Source organism: Alternaria dauci, chromosome 2 (assembly GCF_042100115.1).
Source record: "Alternaria dauci strain A2016 chromosome 2, whole genome shotgun sequence".
NCBI classification, from domain to species: domain Eukaryota; kingdom Fungi; phylum Ascomycota; class Dothideomycetes; order Pleosporales; family Pleosporaceae; genus Alternaria; species Alternaria dauci.
This window is the reverse complement of record NC_091273.1, coordinates 2,103,898-2,120,744: the sequence shown is the minus strand read 5'-3', so window position 1 is coordinate 2,120,744 and position 16,847 is coordinate 2,103,898. Positions and strand designations below refer to the sequence as shown.

The following is a 16,847-nucleotide window of genomic DNA, read 5'->3' as shown; positions in this document are numbered from 1 at the left end:
GATACGTCAAAGGTACAAGTGACCTGTGTGTTTCACCGCTCAATCCCCGTGGCTTTATCAGAGCGAGGTGAGTGGGTAGAAGCGGCAGAATTGCTACTTCTCCTTGCACGTTTGGAATGTCATTTTCGACCGCAGGGCGGGGACTCGCTGTTTCTCCATCAGGAGAAATTTAGCGAGGAGAGTGACGATGACGACTTCTACAGTAGCCTTTGCATGCGGTATGCTGCCCATTCTGGCTATACGCCGAAAACAAGGTCGGAAAGACGAATGGCGGCTTACTGACTCACTCTCCTCACTGTCATCCATGGATGTACCTTGGCGTAAGGAGGTTCGTTTACCGTCTTGTTGGGTTCGCACGGCATGTGAGAGCAAAGGGTCGCCCTGAATGTGGTGGCGACTGACGAACACTACTGGCCGATGGCTCCAGTAGCGGCTGATTGTTCGCAAATGGTGGCTGCTGAATCATTCGTGCAGCGTCGCAGTGACTGCCTTCCTGTATCTAGCATATCTTACTCGAGAGCTACTGGCTCTTTGGTGTGCTACTAGGCCCCAGTGTTTGATATCAGATAGTGTGGGGGCTTAGAGCGCGCTTGCGCAGTGTGTCTCGAAGCGCAGAGGGAAGAATTCAATTACAATGATCTGACACCATTGCATGGAGAGGGCAGGCGTCGGTCCCCATCGCATTAACCGGTATGTTGCTGTTGGACAGTTGACGTGCTTTGCTTCTGCCGCTGCGTAGAAGATCATGGGCGGCGCCTCACCTGCTGCCAGATGGCAGCCTCACCCGCGAGGCACAGAAGCTTACCTACACTTCCTCTCGTTCCCGCAAGGCCGTCTCAGCCCACTTCCCCTCTTTTCTCGGCTTTGTCTTCCTTTGAACGGAACCTGACGAATGCCAAGGGAGCGATATGTTGTGGTCGTCGGATCCGAAACGTGAAGCCCGAGGTACACGAGATACAAGTGGAGCGCTTGAAAGGATCATTTAGCGTGGATTCCTGCCCAAGCCCGCTTGATCAACTGTCCTATAGCACAGGAGCATACAGCCTGGAATCATGGAAATCTCGGAATCCGGCTTGCACCTCTTTGAGCCTTGTCTGCCGCGAGCCATGGCGGCGTCTAAGCGCGAACGGCTGAACCGTTAACAAGGTAAATTTACCGCCATTCACGTCCACCACTAACACGTATAATGGGCCCATCGCTTGTCGGGTACAGCTGCCACCTGCCTAGGTGAGCCAATGTGTGTTGGATCATCCCGCTCGATTTATGCAATTATCCATCATTTGTCTCATCCCACGAGCGGAAATGGGGCTAAATGCAGGGCGACTGATGATAACGTTAGGTGATGCCGATCGGCAGCCGATAGGCGCGTAATCAATGGCTACGAAGAGGCACAACACGCTGCACGTGGTGGCGGTGGTCACGCACAGGATGGAGGATTAAGAATCTCCTAAGACATCATTCAAAGTCGTGACAGATCCGGCTGTGACCGCTGTCGCACGTTGTCTCTTATCTGTGTTAAGTCGTTGGACTAGGACCACAGTGTCTACGACATCTTTTCGCGGGATCTCCAACTACGAGTGAAGCTGCATAGCTCGGGAAAGTCCGCACTGGGCGAAGCACCTCGCCAGGGTTCGTGAGTATATCCTCGCCGAGGTCGTTTGCCGAAGGACTTGGGTCTGGATTGGTGTAACAATGCGTGTGAACGCCGAGAGATCGCTACCAGTCTGTTGGATGTGTTGTCATCTGAAATGCAGTACAGTATGCGAGCAACGTAGCTCGATATCGAGGTCGAATGATTTGTGTTTTCGGCGCTCGTACGATAACTGGGCTGGAAGCCGGGGTTGTGCTTCCCCGCAAGCGAGATGAGGAGATCCAGATTCATCCCCCACGAAGGCTTCCTCCCTGCGCTCGGTTTGCGTTCATCGTTCGCTCTGATCGGGCGGCACAGTTGTGCACGCACTGAGTCGACGATCTCGGAGGAACGTCTGTTTGCGGAAAGCAAACGGTTACGGGAGCTTCCAGCTGCCGTACCGATCTGGCTGTGCCGTAACGGTGTAAGATTGCGAAGGGGGCCGGGGGATGCCATCGGGCGAAACTCACACTTCGACGCCTTTTGCTAGACGCTTGACGCTCAACAAGCCTGTTTTGCAGACATCGAAAGGTACAGCACCAATGTAAGACGGCATCCAACCAAAGTGCCGAAGCCAGGCCAGCGCCGTAGGTTCGCCAAGAGCCCTAACTGTTTGGAGATGGTCTCCGAATCCAGTGAACCTGGTTGTGCCGGTCAACGGAGGTGCCGACAACATTATTCGCGTGCGAGACTAGTGCCTTTCGTAAGACCAAGTTATACAGACATGAGCTGCAATAGAGTGTGGTTTTTCCGTGTCCCTGAAAGTAGTCAGCCTCGTTTGAGTCGAGGTTCCTGACGTTGAACAGTTTTTTTGGTGGGCGTGTGCATGATGTGCAGACTAACTGCAAAGAGTATGCATCTCGCTGCCTTCCTGTTCGATCGTGGAAGGTAACCTGCCAAGCAATCAGAATTGCAGTTGGATTCCAAGCGTACCCAGCTCCCGGTATTTGGGGTGGGTTTGCATAAAATTAGTGTCGCAAGAGAGTGCCAGATACAGCTCGGCTGACATCTGTATGCGGTAAGCAGTCCGTGCGCACTGCAGTTCTATTGGCCGGGGAAGAGGCAAGCCGGACCCGGAAATAGTCGTCCTTCTTGGGCAATTCACACGGTTAGTTTCTAGTATACACGAGGAACCCTGATGAGCCTCCAACGGGCTCCGGAGCTATGTGGCATAATCTTCCGTTTCGGCGCCACAAGAATAAATGTAGTCCCCCAAGTGAACCTTGGAAGTATCAACATGGGCGCATGGACAGTTGATCGTTGAGGCAGTCTACTTCAAGCAGAAACATGCCTTGTGCCCAAAAACGCAAGGCATCGCGTGTTCGTCTACAAAGCCCCGTAATCGCAGGGTAAGCACAAGAACCGTGTGGCTCCGGCATTCAAAGCCACCGCGGAAGTCAGGCAGGAGACATAAATGTGGAGACTGTCACAAGCCCTGCGTACGCTCCACAGCGGATCAGCATAAGCCGCTAGCGCAGCGTCTTTGCTCGATGTGAACCGGAGAAAATATCTGCTGATGTAGGAATGAATGGGGGCCTGACCAGCCGTGACTTCACGCACCTTTCGCTCTGCATACTCCACAACGAGGCAATGCAGTGTTGGAGCAAAGGAGCCGATGGGAAGTAAGTGAGGTTCAAATATACTTTTTTGCGCTCAAAGTCAGTTTGCATGGACCGTACGTTCGGCGCATGCAGGGCGTGAGCCTCCAAGATGTGACGTTGTTTTTAGCTGCGTTTGTACGCAACTCTAGCGAGCCGGCGTCTATCGCGGAGCAAGAGCGCGGCAACACATAGCTAGCAGGGATTCTGCGGCTCGCGCGGGCAGCGGAAGCTCCATGCCTCTTAACGCCCTACCGATCGACTTGGATCCCTAGAAGCGCCGCTTAGCGCTTTGCGAGGTGCGATTCGCACCAGCAAGAGCGCGTGCATGCTCATCGCGTGGTATTGCATCCGGTGCATCCAGTGCCATGTGTGTGGTTTCCCAGCGACCTGAACACGATTTGTTGAAATCGCCGTGTATCGTAAACTTGTGGTTCAGCCGTTCACTCTGTGCGCGATGTTAACTAGGCTGTTGCCAGTTTGTCAAATCACAGCCTCGCTGATTCTTACATCATCTGAGCAGATTGCAAGCCTGTCATTTGCAAAGGCACGATCACTAGCCTTGCCAAGCAGGTACCTGGACGTAAGTGCGTCTTGCGATGCGGTAGCAACCCAAGCCATCCTACGCACATTCTGCGCAGATCTACACTGCCGTATTACACCTGTTTAAAACGGCCAGATTTGTGGTAATGCGCAGCAGTGACTTCCAAACATCTACCTTGGCCCCTACTTTTGTTTCGTGAAACAAGTCATTTGCAAACTTTCCATCCATGAGATCCATGTAGCTGAACATTCAGCCGAGGTCGAGTTTGTTTCGTAGATTGTGGCCAACTATTGCGTCTGTCTTCCCAATACGACGTACATGTAGATCGCTTGGGACGTTGATGACGGCTTAGATTGCATGTGGACTTTCCGGTCAGTCCATTGCACGTACCTCATAGGTTGCACCACACTGATGGTAGTATATTGTTGAGTTTGAATGACCGAGTCAACGGTACTGCTTGGACTGCGCACGGTGCAATGTTGCAACGATCAAGGCTCGATTCTGTAGTACAAAAAAGCCCATGCTCGAACCGTCGTGGAACCTGGCGGAAACAGGCTCCAGATCTTTCGGAATGTTGTCGGGTCGAATGCGTTATACAACGGAGGCCGAAGCGGTTCTCGTATAGGCAGGTCATCGGTTCCCATCAATACATGCAGACTGTAGAGTCAATATGGACTCGACTGCGAGGAAATGCCGACGTTGCAGTGGCCGGAACAGCGACCTACTGCTGTGCACTGCAGCAGAGTGTCACATTCAAGGTAGTGTTGACCAGCATGCATTGAGGTTCCGGCCCGATACAGGCGACTTGTTCCGCGGCTTCGAAGGCCGAATGGCTAGCGGGAATGGAATGTGAAGGTCCCGTATCTTCGCATACGAGTATTGTCACTCGCATGAAATGGGCGTCACCTGAGTGGCGCCTAGAGTCAGAGCACATCGTGCTCGATTCGGCTCCCTTTGATTCGATGCCGTCATGCGAAATCCGATGGGGTTGAGCAAGACGCTGATCGCATCGCCTGCATCAGTGCGCAAGAGGGGAAGGCATGTTAGGGGGCCAAAAAGCGTGCAGCCGCGGAACTGGCTGCGACCCAGAAGCCCGGGTTAGGCAGCAGAAGGCCGTTATTGCGACGGGTTCTAGGTTGATGCAAAGCGAAAGGAAGGGTAAGCGAAAAGAGACGCGTCGAAACGAGCAGGACAGAACGGGGAGGTCGCTGGGGGGATCACAGTGGGAGGAGCTTGGCTGCCGTGACGTAGGGGGACTAGCGCTGTCAAGGGCTGCGGCCAACGCGCCGACATGGCTCGAGCCAGATAAGACCAGGCCAGACGACCAAACAATAAGCGCCCATGACGACGCTATGCGACTAATCTTTGGAGTACACGGGTAAGTTGCAGAGACAGCTTCCGGGGTTAATATGTCATGTGGGTCGCGAGGCCGGAGCTATGTGTGACATGGCAGAAACGCTCCAGCATGGCATGAGTAGCAGCCACCTACTGTCCCTGCTGCCGTAGCTGCCCCAGACTAAGCCCTGAACCGGAGTGGCAGGTAGCAATATAGCCTGCAAAAGAGCATCCTGCGTCTAATTAGTAGCATTATGGGCCCGTCCGCGAGCTGCATCGCCGTGCCACAGCCCCAGCGTGTCGTTGGCCAGTCAGGTGCGGCCTGCGCGAAATCGCTCACAGCGAAGGCGCTTAATATGCACAGAACCTGCAACATTTCACAAACAGATCACACCCTTGTCCTCTTAGCCTGCTTGACAAGGGCCGCGCTTCATGGCTTGCGGTAGTGATCTCGGTGGCGTGCTTGAAGCCACCTGGATTGCCAAGGCGTCACGTTAGACGAGCGTCTTGATCATTTGAGTTTTCCATATCGCAGAGCAGTCATGAAGCAGTTGCAAAAAGAAAAGCGTGATCATATTCGCACAGGAAACGAGAGGGCCACGATGCGATGAAGCTAGGCAACCTCACTACGTAACTGCAGTTGGTCTATCGCCCTCGCATCCTTTGGAGCGCACCAAAACGCCATAATACAGATACCCACCCACGCAATACAAACAGATTTCTCACCCTCAGTCAGCGATCAAAATATCCATCCCCTCGAGTATAAGCTGCAATACAACCAAGCTCTCCCGTGCCTTGCATACCCAATTGCATTATTGTGCCGAGCACCAGCGACCCAGTAAAAGTTGCATGGCAGTTGAAATCAATCTGCATCAGAGTTTCGAACGCCCGTACAATTTGTCTTCCGCTAGCGCCTGGGTGCGATTGGGGCACCCATCCGTATTGTGTCTAAGCATTTGTTAGTGAGGTGAAAGGCACGATCGCTGGAACTGTTACTGACCTGGTGAGCGTGTCTCTGCGTGGAAAGGCAGCGGAGCACTTGGAGCATACATGTGGTTTCTCATCGGTATGCACACTTTGGTTGTGTCGTACTAGGTCTGTCCTGCGCACGAACTGCTTTCCACACTCAGGGTGGGGGCAGACATGTGCCCTCTGGCGATTTGTGTCATGCGTGAGCATGTGTTGTCTGAGGTTGTATTTCCTGGCAAAGCCCCTCTTAGGGCAAAATTCGCAATGAAATGCTGCAGTGGCAGGATCAGTGTGTCGACGATTGCGGGTTTGTTTACGGTTTGCCAACGACGTTGTATTGGCACGCGCGGTTGGTTCCGTCATCTGGCCTTGTGGACTACTCTGGCTGGTCATTGGAGGCGACCTTTCGTAAGTACGGGCATCGCAGTTGTACACTGACGCAGGCTCGTATTTAGGCATGACGGGATCTGGGTATGTATGCTCGTATGAGTACATGTTCGAGCTGAGCCGCTCTGGGGCTACGGTAAGTGGGTGCCGCCCCGACGAAGGTCCATTCATTGTCACTGGTGCTTCTGTACCGTATCCAATGTGAACCGACGGATTCCATGAGGAGGGGCCCATCTTCAAATCAGAGTAGGCCGAGGACTTCGGGCCACTGGGCGAATAGGCGGTAGAAGACATGGCGGGCGGACTGTAGAGGGGTGGTGATGTGGGAGGTGAGGGTTGAGCGGAAGTCCACGGCACTGGTGAACGAGAGACGGGATGGTCGAAAGCTCCTGAGAGGTATGGCTCTACGATAGGCTCTGCAGAAGCATCGTTTGAGTAGTGACCACCCCAGCTTTCCGATGGTTGAGGTGACGGAGGCAGAGCGCTCTGCACTGATTGTACTTCATATAGACCAAGACCGTGTGTGTAGTCGGGTCGCGACTCCTGTCGTCCTGGTGAAGGATAGGGCGACTCCAGTAGGGAGCCTGTCTGTGACGGGTGTTGTTGGTAGGGCGAGTTGAAGGGTGGCGTAGGCTGGTCCGCGTACGAATACATGGTGAAAGGATGTGAAAGGGATGGATGCAAACCGCGTGACAAGTCTTTGAGGTTGAACGGTTTGGCGAGGAATGAAGGCAGGCAAAGGTAGGAATGATGTGGTAGAGGCTGGGTGAGGATTCCAGCTGCAGGGCGTTCTGGGCCGAGTTATATCTGTGCAATGCAAGATGCAACTAAATCTAACATGGAACTGATTTGTATGCTGCGCCAGTGCGTTCTCAAAGAATACGTCCAAACAGTGGGCTTCTGGGTGTTAGGCGGATTCTGAAATTATGTTAGACCGGGCAGCATGAACAGGGAGGTCGAGCCGCCTACGCGGCAGGCGCCTGTTAGCTTCATGGGGCTATGAAAGAGTGGCAGGGGGCGGTGGATGCTGGCTCGGCCAGGGTGGGTGGGTAGGTGAACCAGACGGTCGGGTAGCCAGACCTTAGCGGGCCGAACACAGCATCCTTGCCCCGGCCGGAGCTTGAGGCGCAAGAGGAAGAGGGCGGCCGTACCCTTGCTCGATGTGCGTCCCCATGAAACTGCTCAGTCTAGTGAAGGATGTCTTGCCTGCATCTGCCGTTGATCATTCAATGAGGTGTCACCCCCAATGCCGTTGTTACAGTGAGACACCAACACCGAAGTCCCATACGCACTTGTTTGAGTAGCTCTTGAGATGGACAGATAGCATCATCTTGATTTTTTAACCGAAATTCGCGGTGCTAATACCTAGCAAATTGTACCTATATTCCCGCGGCTGCAAGCGCCGGCCGTCAAGCGACCGATGTGCTCGCTTCACGTTGCTGTTGGGCCTGTGACACCATCGCAGTAAGTTCTTCAACTTGCGTCGAAAGCTTGAGGACTAGTGTCTTCAACTGAGCATCTGTTTCTGTAAACCCTGCTGGAGCCTGAGGCTTGTGGAGCCTCCTTCCAAGTGTGTTTGGTGCATCTGCCATCAATAGGCGTGGTGAATTGACAGGCAACCGGAAAGCCTTTTTGGGCAGCGTAGGTGTTTGCGGTCCACTGAGAGACGTCACTTTTACATTGTTGTTCCGCGTGTCGGTGAGCTGCTCAAAAGCCCAGATTGCAGAGACGAGAGGCAAATGCGTGGCCTTGAGCAAGACGATCCGGACGCTCCTAAGCCGCTCCGAGGGCAAAACGAGCCGCAAAGGTCGAATGACTAGCGGGATGAGATTCTGGAAACCGGTCAGCCTTGCAAATGGTAAGCACAGCCGTAAGTTCCAATGCATCGTGGGTTTGCAGGGATCCACTGCGTCCTTGAGTCGAGAAAGCCTGAGCGGCAGAACAAGGCTCGCCAGTGACGTGACAACGGCAGAGCATTCGCCGACGAAGCCGTCCTTACGAACAGACCATGAAGCTTTGACTGATTGGTTCTAAGCGTAGTTTCCACGATGCCCATAGAGGCTGTGTCGATTGGCCGTTGCACGACCCGGCGCTTAATGCCCGCTTTAACCTCCCGATAATAGCACTGAATCACACACTTACCAGTGGAGGCAGAAAGTATGTCAATCTGTTCGAACTTGATGCTTCGAGCACGTATACGGAATAGCTGTACTGTTAGTGCCTGTCGAGTGGCGCTTTGCGGTTGTATCAACGTACATGAAGAGATACTCATCTCGCGCATGATCCAAAACCTTTTCCTCGTCAATATTGATCCTCTTGAACGCAATATAGCAAGAGAGAATAAGATATAGCCGGTTGTTCACGGGCGGCAGGGTGGGAAGTGACAGTCATGGTTCTGGGTTTGCAATCCAGATGTGGCCGTATCACACACCCGAAACACCAACCGGAAGAAACCAGGTGCGCTTCCCAGTGTGAATGCACTCTAAAGAAAGTACGGATAGAGACAACCCAATGTTGGCCGTTGTTCCGCTGTACTTGGCATGCATGTTTATGCATGCAACTTTGGGAATGCGGAGTAATGAGAAGGAATGGGAAATCCAAGTACCTTGCTCAACGAGTTACTCAGAAGCGATATCAAGGATGTGATGAGAAGTATGTTCGTCAGAGTCACGAAGATCAGCTAGCGTGTCTATCAGCAGACTGCAAAGCCATGGATTTCAAATGAATGTCTCACCATGACGGGGGGACCAAAGAACGGCGAGCTGTGCAGGGTTAGCGACCCACCAACACTGCTGTTTGGGGAAGTACGTACATCTCTTCGGCGACATCTGCAGGCGGCTGTTGTCAGTCACTAGTCGTGGAGGCGGTGTCGTGGCCTGGGATTTGACTCACCGAATCCTAAGTAACTTGAACTGGAGGAATGTTAGCAGATGCAGTAACAACAGCAACGTCGGTCCACATACCCAAAAAAGACCTTGATCAGGATCCAACTCTACAATGCACGAGTCAGTGGATTGCACGTCGGCGGCCCCGATAGAACAACTTGCCATCTGCTGAGGGTTGAATCTGCTATCACGGGCTAGCAGTACGAAAGTAGTGAGGAAACCTGTTTTGCGGTGAGCATCGCATAAGCTGCTTGACTATCGGATGGCTTACCTAGATACAAAATGACTACAAGGGACAGAAACTTGACGAAATCCTTCGTCATCTCCTTGAGGCATGGTATGAGGGTTCCAAAGTAACGATTGAGACTCAAGAGAGCAAAGATGCGCGGCACGAGGAAAAGGGCCTCCAGTCCGAGTACGTCATATGCGAGATCGATGGTTGCAGCGTGGGATGTAGTCAATCCCACGATCCTCATGATACAGAACACCAAGCCGACGACGACAATGCTGATGTCCCAGGCCCACCAAAAGTCCGAGGCGTAGAAGGAAGTCTGCCCCGCATCAATCCAGTCGGCAAATTCATCGTATGCGAAGCTGGCGATCCATATGTAGAGAAGTATCTCAGGGATGGTCACCCTGGTGTTGTTGCGCTGCACCAGCACTGCGTAGTATAAACCTAAGAATGCCGCAAAGAACAGCGTCTCGAATATTTTCAGATAAAGTGGGACGCGCAGACGTGAAAATGGGTCGGCCTGTTTCCGATTGTACTTCTTCGGTTTCTTCTCCGAGTGTAGATTAAGGGTCTCCCAGAACACGATGTCGCCCTTCCACAAGCCATTGAGGATCTTCTGGACTGGTCTTTGTGATAGGAACTTCTTCGCACCGGATACAGTCGCAAGTTCCAGCGCACTGAGGTTCTCGCATCTCGACATCAACGAGCCGAAGCGAGATCCGGAAGAGCCGCTGTGTCCGAAATAATCGCCGTTGGATACGCTGGATACTGGCAGCAGAGGCGACCGCTCGTCCGCATGTGGGAAATCGCGCTCGTCGTCGTACGTGTGATGGCGGCTCGATGTATCTGGGGTGTTCGGAGCTGTTGCAGGCGGGAGTTCTACCAGTAAAGACTCGATGATATCTGCCTCTTTCAGATTTGTCAAGAATTGCCAGGCGACGAATTCGCATGCATAGCCACGCGCTTCGTTCACGCCCGGTTCGTCGCTGGATTCCTCCAAGGCCGAGAAATGCCCTTTCAAAGCGCTTTAGGCCAGTTAGCTCTATTTACTCATTGGTGTTCCATTGATTTGGTATAGGTTGCTTCGACGTACAGGAGAGCGGATACGAGGGCAGGGTGGTCGACTTGGGTGGATAAATAGAGGATGAGAGGCTGGAGGGCCTTGCCTTCCTGCGATCTACGCAAGTCTTCGAAACCATGCGGCGTCTTGATGGTATGCTCAAAAAATCTGAACTCGGGTCAGGTTACTGCAGCTGAATGGCGCATTCACATGCATGAACTGACTGGCACAGTTTGTCCGCCAAGTCTCCGAAGCACTCGTCACCGACTATCTCAGGCACACCTGTCTCATCTGCAGGCCATCTCGGTGTGGACGGCATTGACATGGCCGATTATTCTTTGGTGTAGCTTGCAATTGAGAGAATCCTGTGGCATGGAGACTTCGCAAAGATTCGCGACGCGTCCACGGTGGGGACGCGGATGTACCCGCAATGGTCATAGCTTTCTTGGCGGCCATCACTCTTTCCTTCTGCTGTTGACCTCGCCTGCTCACATGACAGACTCTTGATGTCCGTATGGACATCACGCAGCTTCAAATACAACTCCCCTATACTCTCACTGACTCACACTTGACCCATCATCCTATCCGCTATGGCGCATGATGCTAACTTTGTGGGCAATCGTCTGCGACTGAGCGCTTTCCTCCAGTGTGTGGAACATGGGGAAATGCCAGCCCGTCCGTCACGCTTCAGGCGGTGTCCTGAGATGATGAACGAACCAGCTGGGTCTTCTGTTCCGCTACATCCTCGAGTCCACTGCGACGAACCGGTCCTGGAAGCGTACAATGAACCGCTAGTGTCAGCCTCAAAAGCACCGACGGAGACAAGAGCCATCATGTTCGATGTGGTCGAAGAGGCCGCGATGGATGAACCATTGGAAAATCATGTCAACGAGAAAGAAGAAAAGACATCAGAAGGTTCTATCCCAGCAACTACCACGGTGGAAAAAACATCGGAAAAAAGCAAAGGGCTATCAAGCATCCCGAAAAGGCGGCTACCAGTCAACGAGCTCGCTTTATTACGGACAACAACACTAGATGGACTGCCTATACCGGGTGTAGGGAGTTTTCGCAGATGCCATTGTGACGAGGTTGTGACTAGCTAACACTGCTTGACCTCAGGATGCCATCGTCAGCTTTGCTGCCCCCATCGCTGTGATCGATCCTATCGAGGAGAGTCAAATGCGTTTCGCAGGTATATCGAGCAATGAAGTAATTCAGCGTCATATTGATGCTAAAACTGCTGACAATTGCATAGACCACTCGCAACTTGATCATCACTAAACGCCAACCATCACCTCGTAAAACTCACTTGCTGAACGCTGTCCGCTCACCAAATACCATAATCTTAAAAAGTATCGCAAAGCCCTTTCAGGCTCCCTCGCCTCGACCCACGGGCAAATTACAATATCACCTAGGCTTCCAAAATGCTCATGATGGGTTCGTCGGCTCTGAACTCCAGCTCACTTTCACAAAAAGATCAAGCCGTCGAAGAGGGATAATATCGACCAAGCGGCAAAAGTCTACCCCTATGCGCGAGTTAGCTCTAGGAGCTGGGCCCTTGTCTGTATCCCCATACTAATTCATGGCTATCTCTGCTGTTTTGGATGCGGATCACACAACACAACCCGATGCTCTACCTCCTCCAAGCAGACCCGGAGATACTCACCCCAATCCAGAAGCCGGACAATTAATTTTGACGAGGACACGCAGCGTTCTGGAGGCTAATGTGGTAATTGAAGGTGCCCAAAACGAAGCGATGCGTTGATACTTCATCAAGTCCCTAATACGGCGGCTCCAATTTGATGCAAATTTGGTGCGCGTTCGGAGCTGGAACAATGGGAATTACGTTATATCTCAAGAGAGTTATGATAATGATGAGGTTAATAAGATTGGCTATACACTTTCACACATAGGTCTTATTTTTGACAGCAACAACAGCTGGCCGTGACCTGCGATAATACATGTAAAGGTGTAAAGCAAGATCAAGATCAATAACAACAAATTCAGCCTCGATACAAGCCACTAGGACGAGAAGTCTAGTCTGACTATGTTTGGTACGTAGAGGCAGCAAAAATGCGAGCGGAGAATCGGCGCGAGAAAGACGAGAGAGGAATGCGAACAGCCAACGGTTACCAAAGAATTTGCGATCCAGCCTAGAACATAGTCATGGTTTGTTAGCAACGTTACTTATAGCACGACTACAGACCTGCGTTCGAACGCTAAGCCGACATCGTCAACGTATGTTGATAACCCCTGTGAACATTTGAGACAGCAATAGATCAAATCAGCGACCGCCTTTTCACAATGTCGACTTCCCAAAGTCAATGCCTTCAACACTACCTTGCTATGTGAGTATGCAAGGACGCTTTGCTTGATCGTGGAAGCCAGTCGCTGATTTTCTTATAGCCTGGATCTAACCTCATATGCAACACCCAGAGCCTGAACTGACGGCATTATGCAGACCGCAGTTTGGGATCACCTGGAATTAATACAACGCAGGCAGGGCCGTCGTGGTGAGGAAAAGGCCTGGATGCCTGACATGGTTCTAGCGGTAGCCCCAAAATAGGTAGCGCAGCGACCGTTGTTTCGGCCTCGCGATTCAAACGCTAACATCAAACACCACACTACTGTTTGAACGCATGGACAAAACACAGTACAAATGTTTTGTTGGCGTGTTGACCTGAGTGGGGTGATGACTGTTATGGTGCGGTGCGATATATATGGCGAGCTTCGTGCCTCCCTGCGCGAAGGTTTCCATACCGCCGTGACGTCCTGGTATCTTGACTATTGACTAGTCTTCTTGCCCAGGTCCATTGCCCTGGTGTCCGCCGGCGGAGCATATCCGATTCAACAAGGCGACCTGATCATCATTCAGCAGTATCATGGCATCGCAGGGCGGCATGCCTCCTTCTATGGTAAGTCTACACTACAACATGGATTGGCCCCATGGAATCACGACTTCAATGCAAATTAGTCACTAACATAGCAAAGGCAGCACAAGGACCTCCATATCCTCCCATGATATGGCCGTCGGGTGGAGCTCCAGTCAAGCGCGTCGATATCCCAGCTCAAACAGTTTTCATGTTCTTCTTCATGGTTGGAGCGGCGGTGCACATGAAGATATTCCAGAAGAATAGAGCACGAGGATATAAGTTCCTACCAAACATCTTCATCTTCGGTACGTCTTGTTGCAAAATCGGGGAGATTGGAGACTGATTTTTCCAAAGGCTTTTGCATGGAGCGCGTACTAACATCGATACTACGACTGGCATCAGTCTCGAACCCAACGAACGTTCCACTTGCCATCGCTGCGCAAGTCTTCGTCGCAGCTGGTGTCCTCATCCTGTTCGTCATCAACATTATTTTCGCAGTGCGTCTAGTGAGATCGACGCATCCATCAGTTGGCTGGCATCCTGCCTTTGGAATCGCATTCAAGGTTCTTTATGTGTTGATCGGTCTGACACTGATCACTGTCATCACAGCCACCGTTCAGAGCTTCTATACCCTCAATCCAAGCACTCGAGCTACCGACCGCGGCTTCCAGCAATACGGCGCAACGTTTCTTGCCATCATCGCGATGCTACCTTTACCGATTACAATGCTTACACTGCTCATCCCCTACTCGCCACTCGACCGCTTCGGTATCGGCCGTCTCCGCACAAAGGTCATAGTTCTCCTGATCAGCACGACGCTTCTCTCGATCGGCGCATGGTTTCGCTGTGGCGTTACTTTGCAGGCACCAGTCCCGCGATCGCAACCTCTACCCGGATATCTCGGCAAGGCACCATTCTACATCTTCAACTTCCTCGTTGAAATACAGACCGTACTCATGTATGCCATACTTCGCGTTGATCTCCGCTGGCACATTCCCAATGGCGCAAAGGGGCCAGGCAGCTATGCTAGACCACAGGTGCACGACGTGGAAATGCAAGACTCACGACCTACGTCCTCGGATAGTGAACAAGATGATGGGAGATCTCTGAAGACCATCAGCGAAGAAGAAGAAAAGGAAATCAACGATGAGAAGGTTGAAGAGCTTGCCGCACCCAGGATCATAGAGATTGACCTTGGAAACTCTTTACGCAGCTCTCTCGCGCCACCAGAGATGGAGGTACGCAGGAGTTCAGCCCGTAGTTCTCTGGTGCCACCAAAATCGACGGAGAGATCAGCACGCAGCTCCACTGTCTCTCAACGCCTGTCCTCGTTCATCAGCAAATCCACCAGTACATTGGCCACCTTTGCCACCGCAGAACAGAAGCAGCGGTGGCGCGAAAGCGAAGAGGGAAGGATCATTAAGAGATTAGGCGGACCGTGGCAGCAACTCCCTAGTCCTACTGAGTCGGCTTTTAGCATCAGCAGGAGTCCGACGAGGAGCGTTTTTAGTCGTACGACACGAGACGAATTGGAGCCACCTCAACTAGCATATCACCAACGGAGCGATAGCGGTGCACCTAGCATACCCAACGTCGTCAGCGAGAGTGGATGGACACCGAGAATCGAGTGGGAATTCCGCAGCCCCAGACGTTTTCTCAGTCTGAAGAAGAGAAGTATGATTGGTTTGCAGCTCCCTCAATGAGCTCGCAAGGACATATATAGGTTTGTGCGATAGTGTTTACAGCGAAGGCGTTTTGGGGGGGATGAAAAGGTATAATATTACTGCTGCGCAGCAAAACTCTTTCCTTTTGTTCAACATACCCCGTCTCGTCTTGTCATGAAGTCAATGGCCGTCTACATAGACTTTATAGTATTTTGCCTTTTTCCTCGTACATGTACAATAGTAGCTCTACAAGCAACGATATATCGGATATTGCTTCTTCTTCTCATCAGACCAGACAAAGCATATCACGACCCTCAACCGTCCAGACCTCTGCCACGCCTCTACGTCAGCAACCGCATTTTGGGCAGTACCCTGACCCAGGATCTGCAAACTAATTTAGTGCCGCGGGTCCCCTCCCAGCAACCCGGACACTGTACCTGGAAATAAGATTTCAAAACAAATCAATAGCGCGAAACGCATATGAATGTGCCTCAGGGAACGCTTGGTCTGCTGTCACTTGTTTCGAGGAGAGGTAGGGTCGCGCTAGTGCGTTAGCTTTGGGAGTTTGCATCATTTGGTGTTTTGTGTCGGGGAATGAATGCCTGATGAGAGAAACAAGGGTCTTTAGACAGATGTCGGTGGTTGGTCAACGTTGAAACTATAATAGTCGGTCGTGAAATTGCAGGTACTCCTAGGCGTGAAGTCGACAGTACTTCAACCTCTCTATGCCTGCTTCGCTTTATCGCTCACAATTCGTCTAAAACCCAACAAGAGAAATCCACCCTACATAGGAATCATCCTCATCTCGTCTAGACTCCAGTATTTCCTCATATTCTCCGCTTCCAGCTGCTTCACCTCGTCGTCCAGATGCTGCCACAATACAGTCCCGAATGAATCCAGAATCTCCTTCAACTCACCCAATCGCAACTCGCGCTCCCCGCTCTCACATTCCTCGAGATACTTTTCCAGCTTATCGAGACCCTTGTGGATCTGCTTGTGCTGCGTGAGGAGCTCGAGCTCCTTTTTGAAAGCAGGCATCTTCTTGGCCAGTACTGGGAAGATGTGCTGTTCTTCTATTGTATGATGCACTGTGAGGTGGTCTGTTGTTCGGATTGTTAGATGAGTATATTCCAGAGCTTTGCAATCTGGTGCTTACGGCAGAATTGCTGGCCCATGCTGATGAACTGGCGGATGGACATGTTCTTGGGCCTCTTCTGCGCCTCACAAGCCCCATGGAGAACTTTCCAGGTCGCGCGGAAGTTATCGTGGAAGTAATTCATATGGTCGGCCATCCTGTTATACTGGCGAAACTCGGATGGCGAGAGTTTGGGTAGAGGCTTCTCTTCTTTAGTCGCAGGTGTGGAATTCGGATCATTGACTACAGGAGGGGCTGGCGCAGTAGGGCCGTCATCTCCTGAGATGGTTGCCATGTTTGCAGGAGGGATTGGTTGTTGTAGTGTAGGGCTGGTCGTGAAGTGATGCCTGCCAAACTGTGCCAGAGCTGGTCGAGGTGGAAGCCTGATGACGGATGCCAAGAATTGAACACGCTTCATACGCTGGAGAAGAAAAGTCTGGAAAAGCACTTGAAGAGGATAAGACGATATAGTTTGGATAGTTTAGGGTATCTATGTTTTGCATAATCTTACCTCTGAAAAGCGATTAGCCACTCG

General features: G+C 51.9%; 4 protein-coding genes across 4 annotated transcripts; 1 reads left to right on the top strand and 3 right to left on the bottom strand.

The window, feature by feature from the left end:
* Window positions 1-5,672: 5,672 nt before the first annotated feature.
* ACET3X_002714 (uncharacterized protein) lies at window positions 5,673-7,387 on the bottom strand. The gene is made up of 2 exons (XM_069449488.1): window positions 6,108-7,387; window positions 5,673-6,055 (listed from the first exon to the last, which is right to left on the bottom strand). Exons 1-2 carry the CDS (start codon window positions 7,115-7,117, stop codon window positions 5,980-5,982), a joined length of 1,086 nt encoding a protein of 361 aa, XP_069309261.1. The 5' UTR covers window positions 7,118-7,387; the 3' UTR covers window positions 5,673-5,979.
* Window positions 7,388-7,780: 393 nt separating this feature from the next.
* ACET3X_002713 (uncharacterized protein) lies at window positions 7,781-11,010 on the bottom strand. Its single transcript, XM_069449485.1, has 12 exons — window positions 10,865-11,010; window positions 10,674-10,808; window positions 9,620-10,605; window positions 9,511-9,569; window positions 9,427-9,455; window positions 9,356-9,375; window positions 9,276-9,291; window positions 9,198-9,225; window positions 9,069-9,143; window positions 8,720-8,754; window positions 8,606-8,669; window positions 7,781-8,295 (listed from the first exon to the last, which is right to left on the bottom strand). Exons 1-12 carry the CDS (start codon window positions 10,963-10,965, stop codon window positions 7,873-7,875), a joined length of 1,971 nt encoding a protein of 656 aa, XP_069309260.1. The 5' UTR covers window positions 10,966-11,010; the 3' UTR covers window positions 7,781-7,872.
* A 2,512-nt stretch (window positions 11,011-13,522) lies between these two features.
* Window positions 13,523-15,023, top strand: ACET3X_002712 (uncharacterized protein; the record flags this gene model as incomplete). The annotated part of the gene is made up of 4 exons (XM_069449484.1): window positions 13,523-13,555; window positions 13,632-13,818; window positions 13,868-14,751; window positions 14,991-15,023. 4 exons carry the CDS (start codon window positions 13,523-13,525, stop codon window positions 15,021-15,023), a joined length of 1,137 nt encoding a protein of 378 aa, XP_069309259.1.
* A 937-nt stretch (window positions 15,024-15,960) lies between these two features.
* ACET3X_002711 (uncharacterized protein) lies at window positions 15,961-16,607 on the bottom strand (the record flags this gene model as incomplete). Its single annotated transcript, XM_069449483.1, has 2 exons — window positions 15,961-16,277; window positions 16,334-16,607. The coding sequence occupies 2 exons, from the start codon at window positions 16,605-16,607 to the stop codon at window positions 15,961-15,963; spliced, it is 591 nt and encodes a 196-aa protein (XP_069309258.1).
* Between the last annotated feature and the right edge of the window lie 240 nt (window positions 16,608-16,847).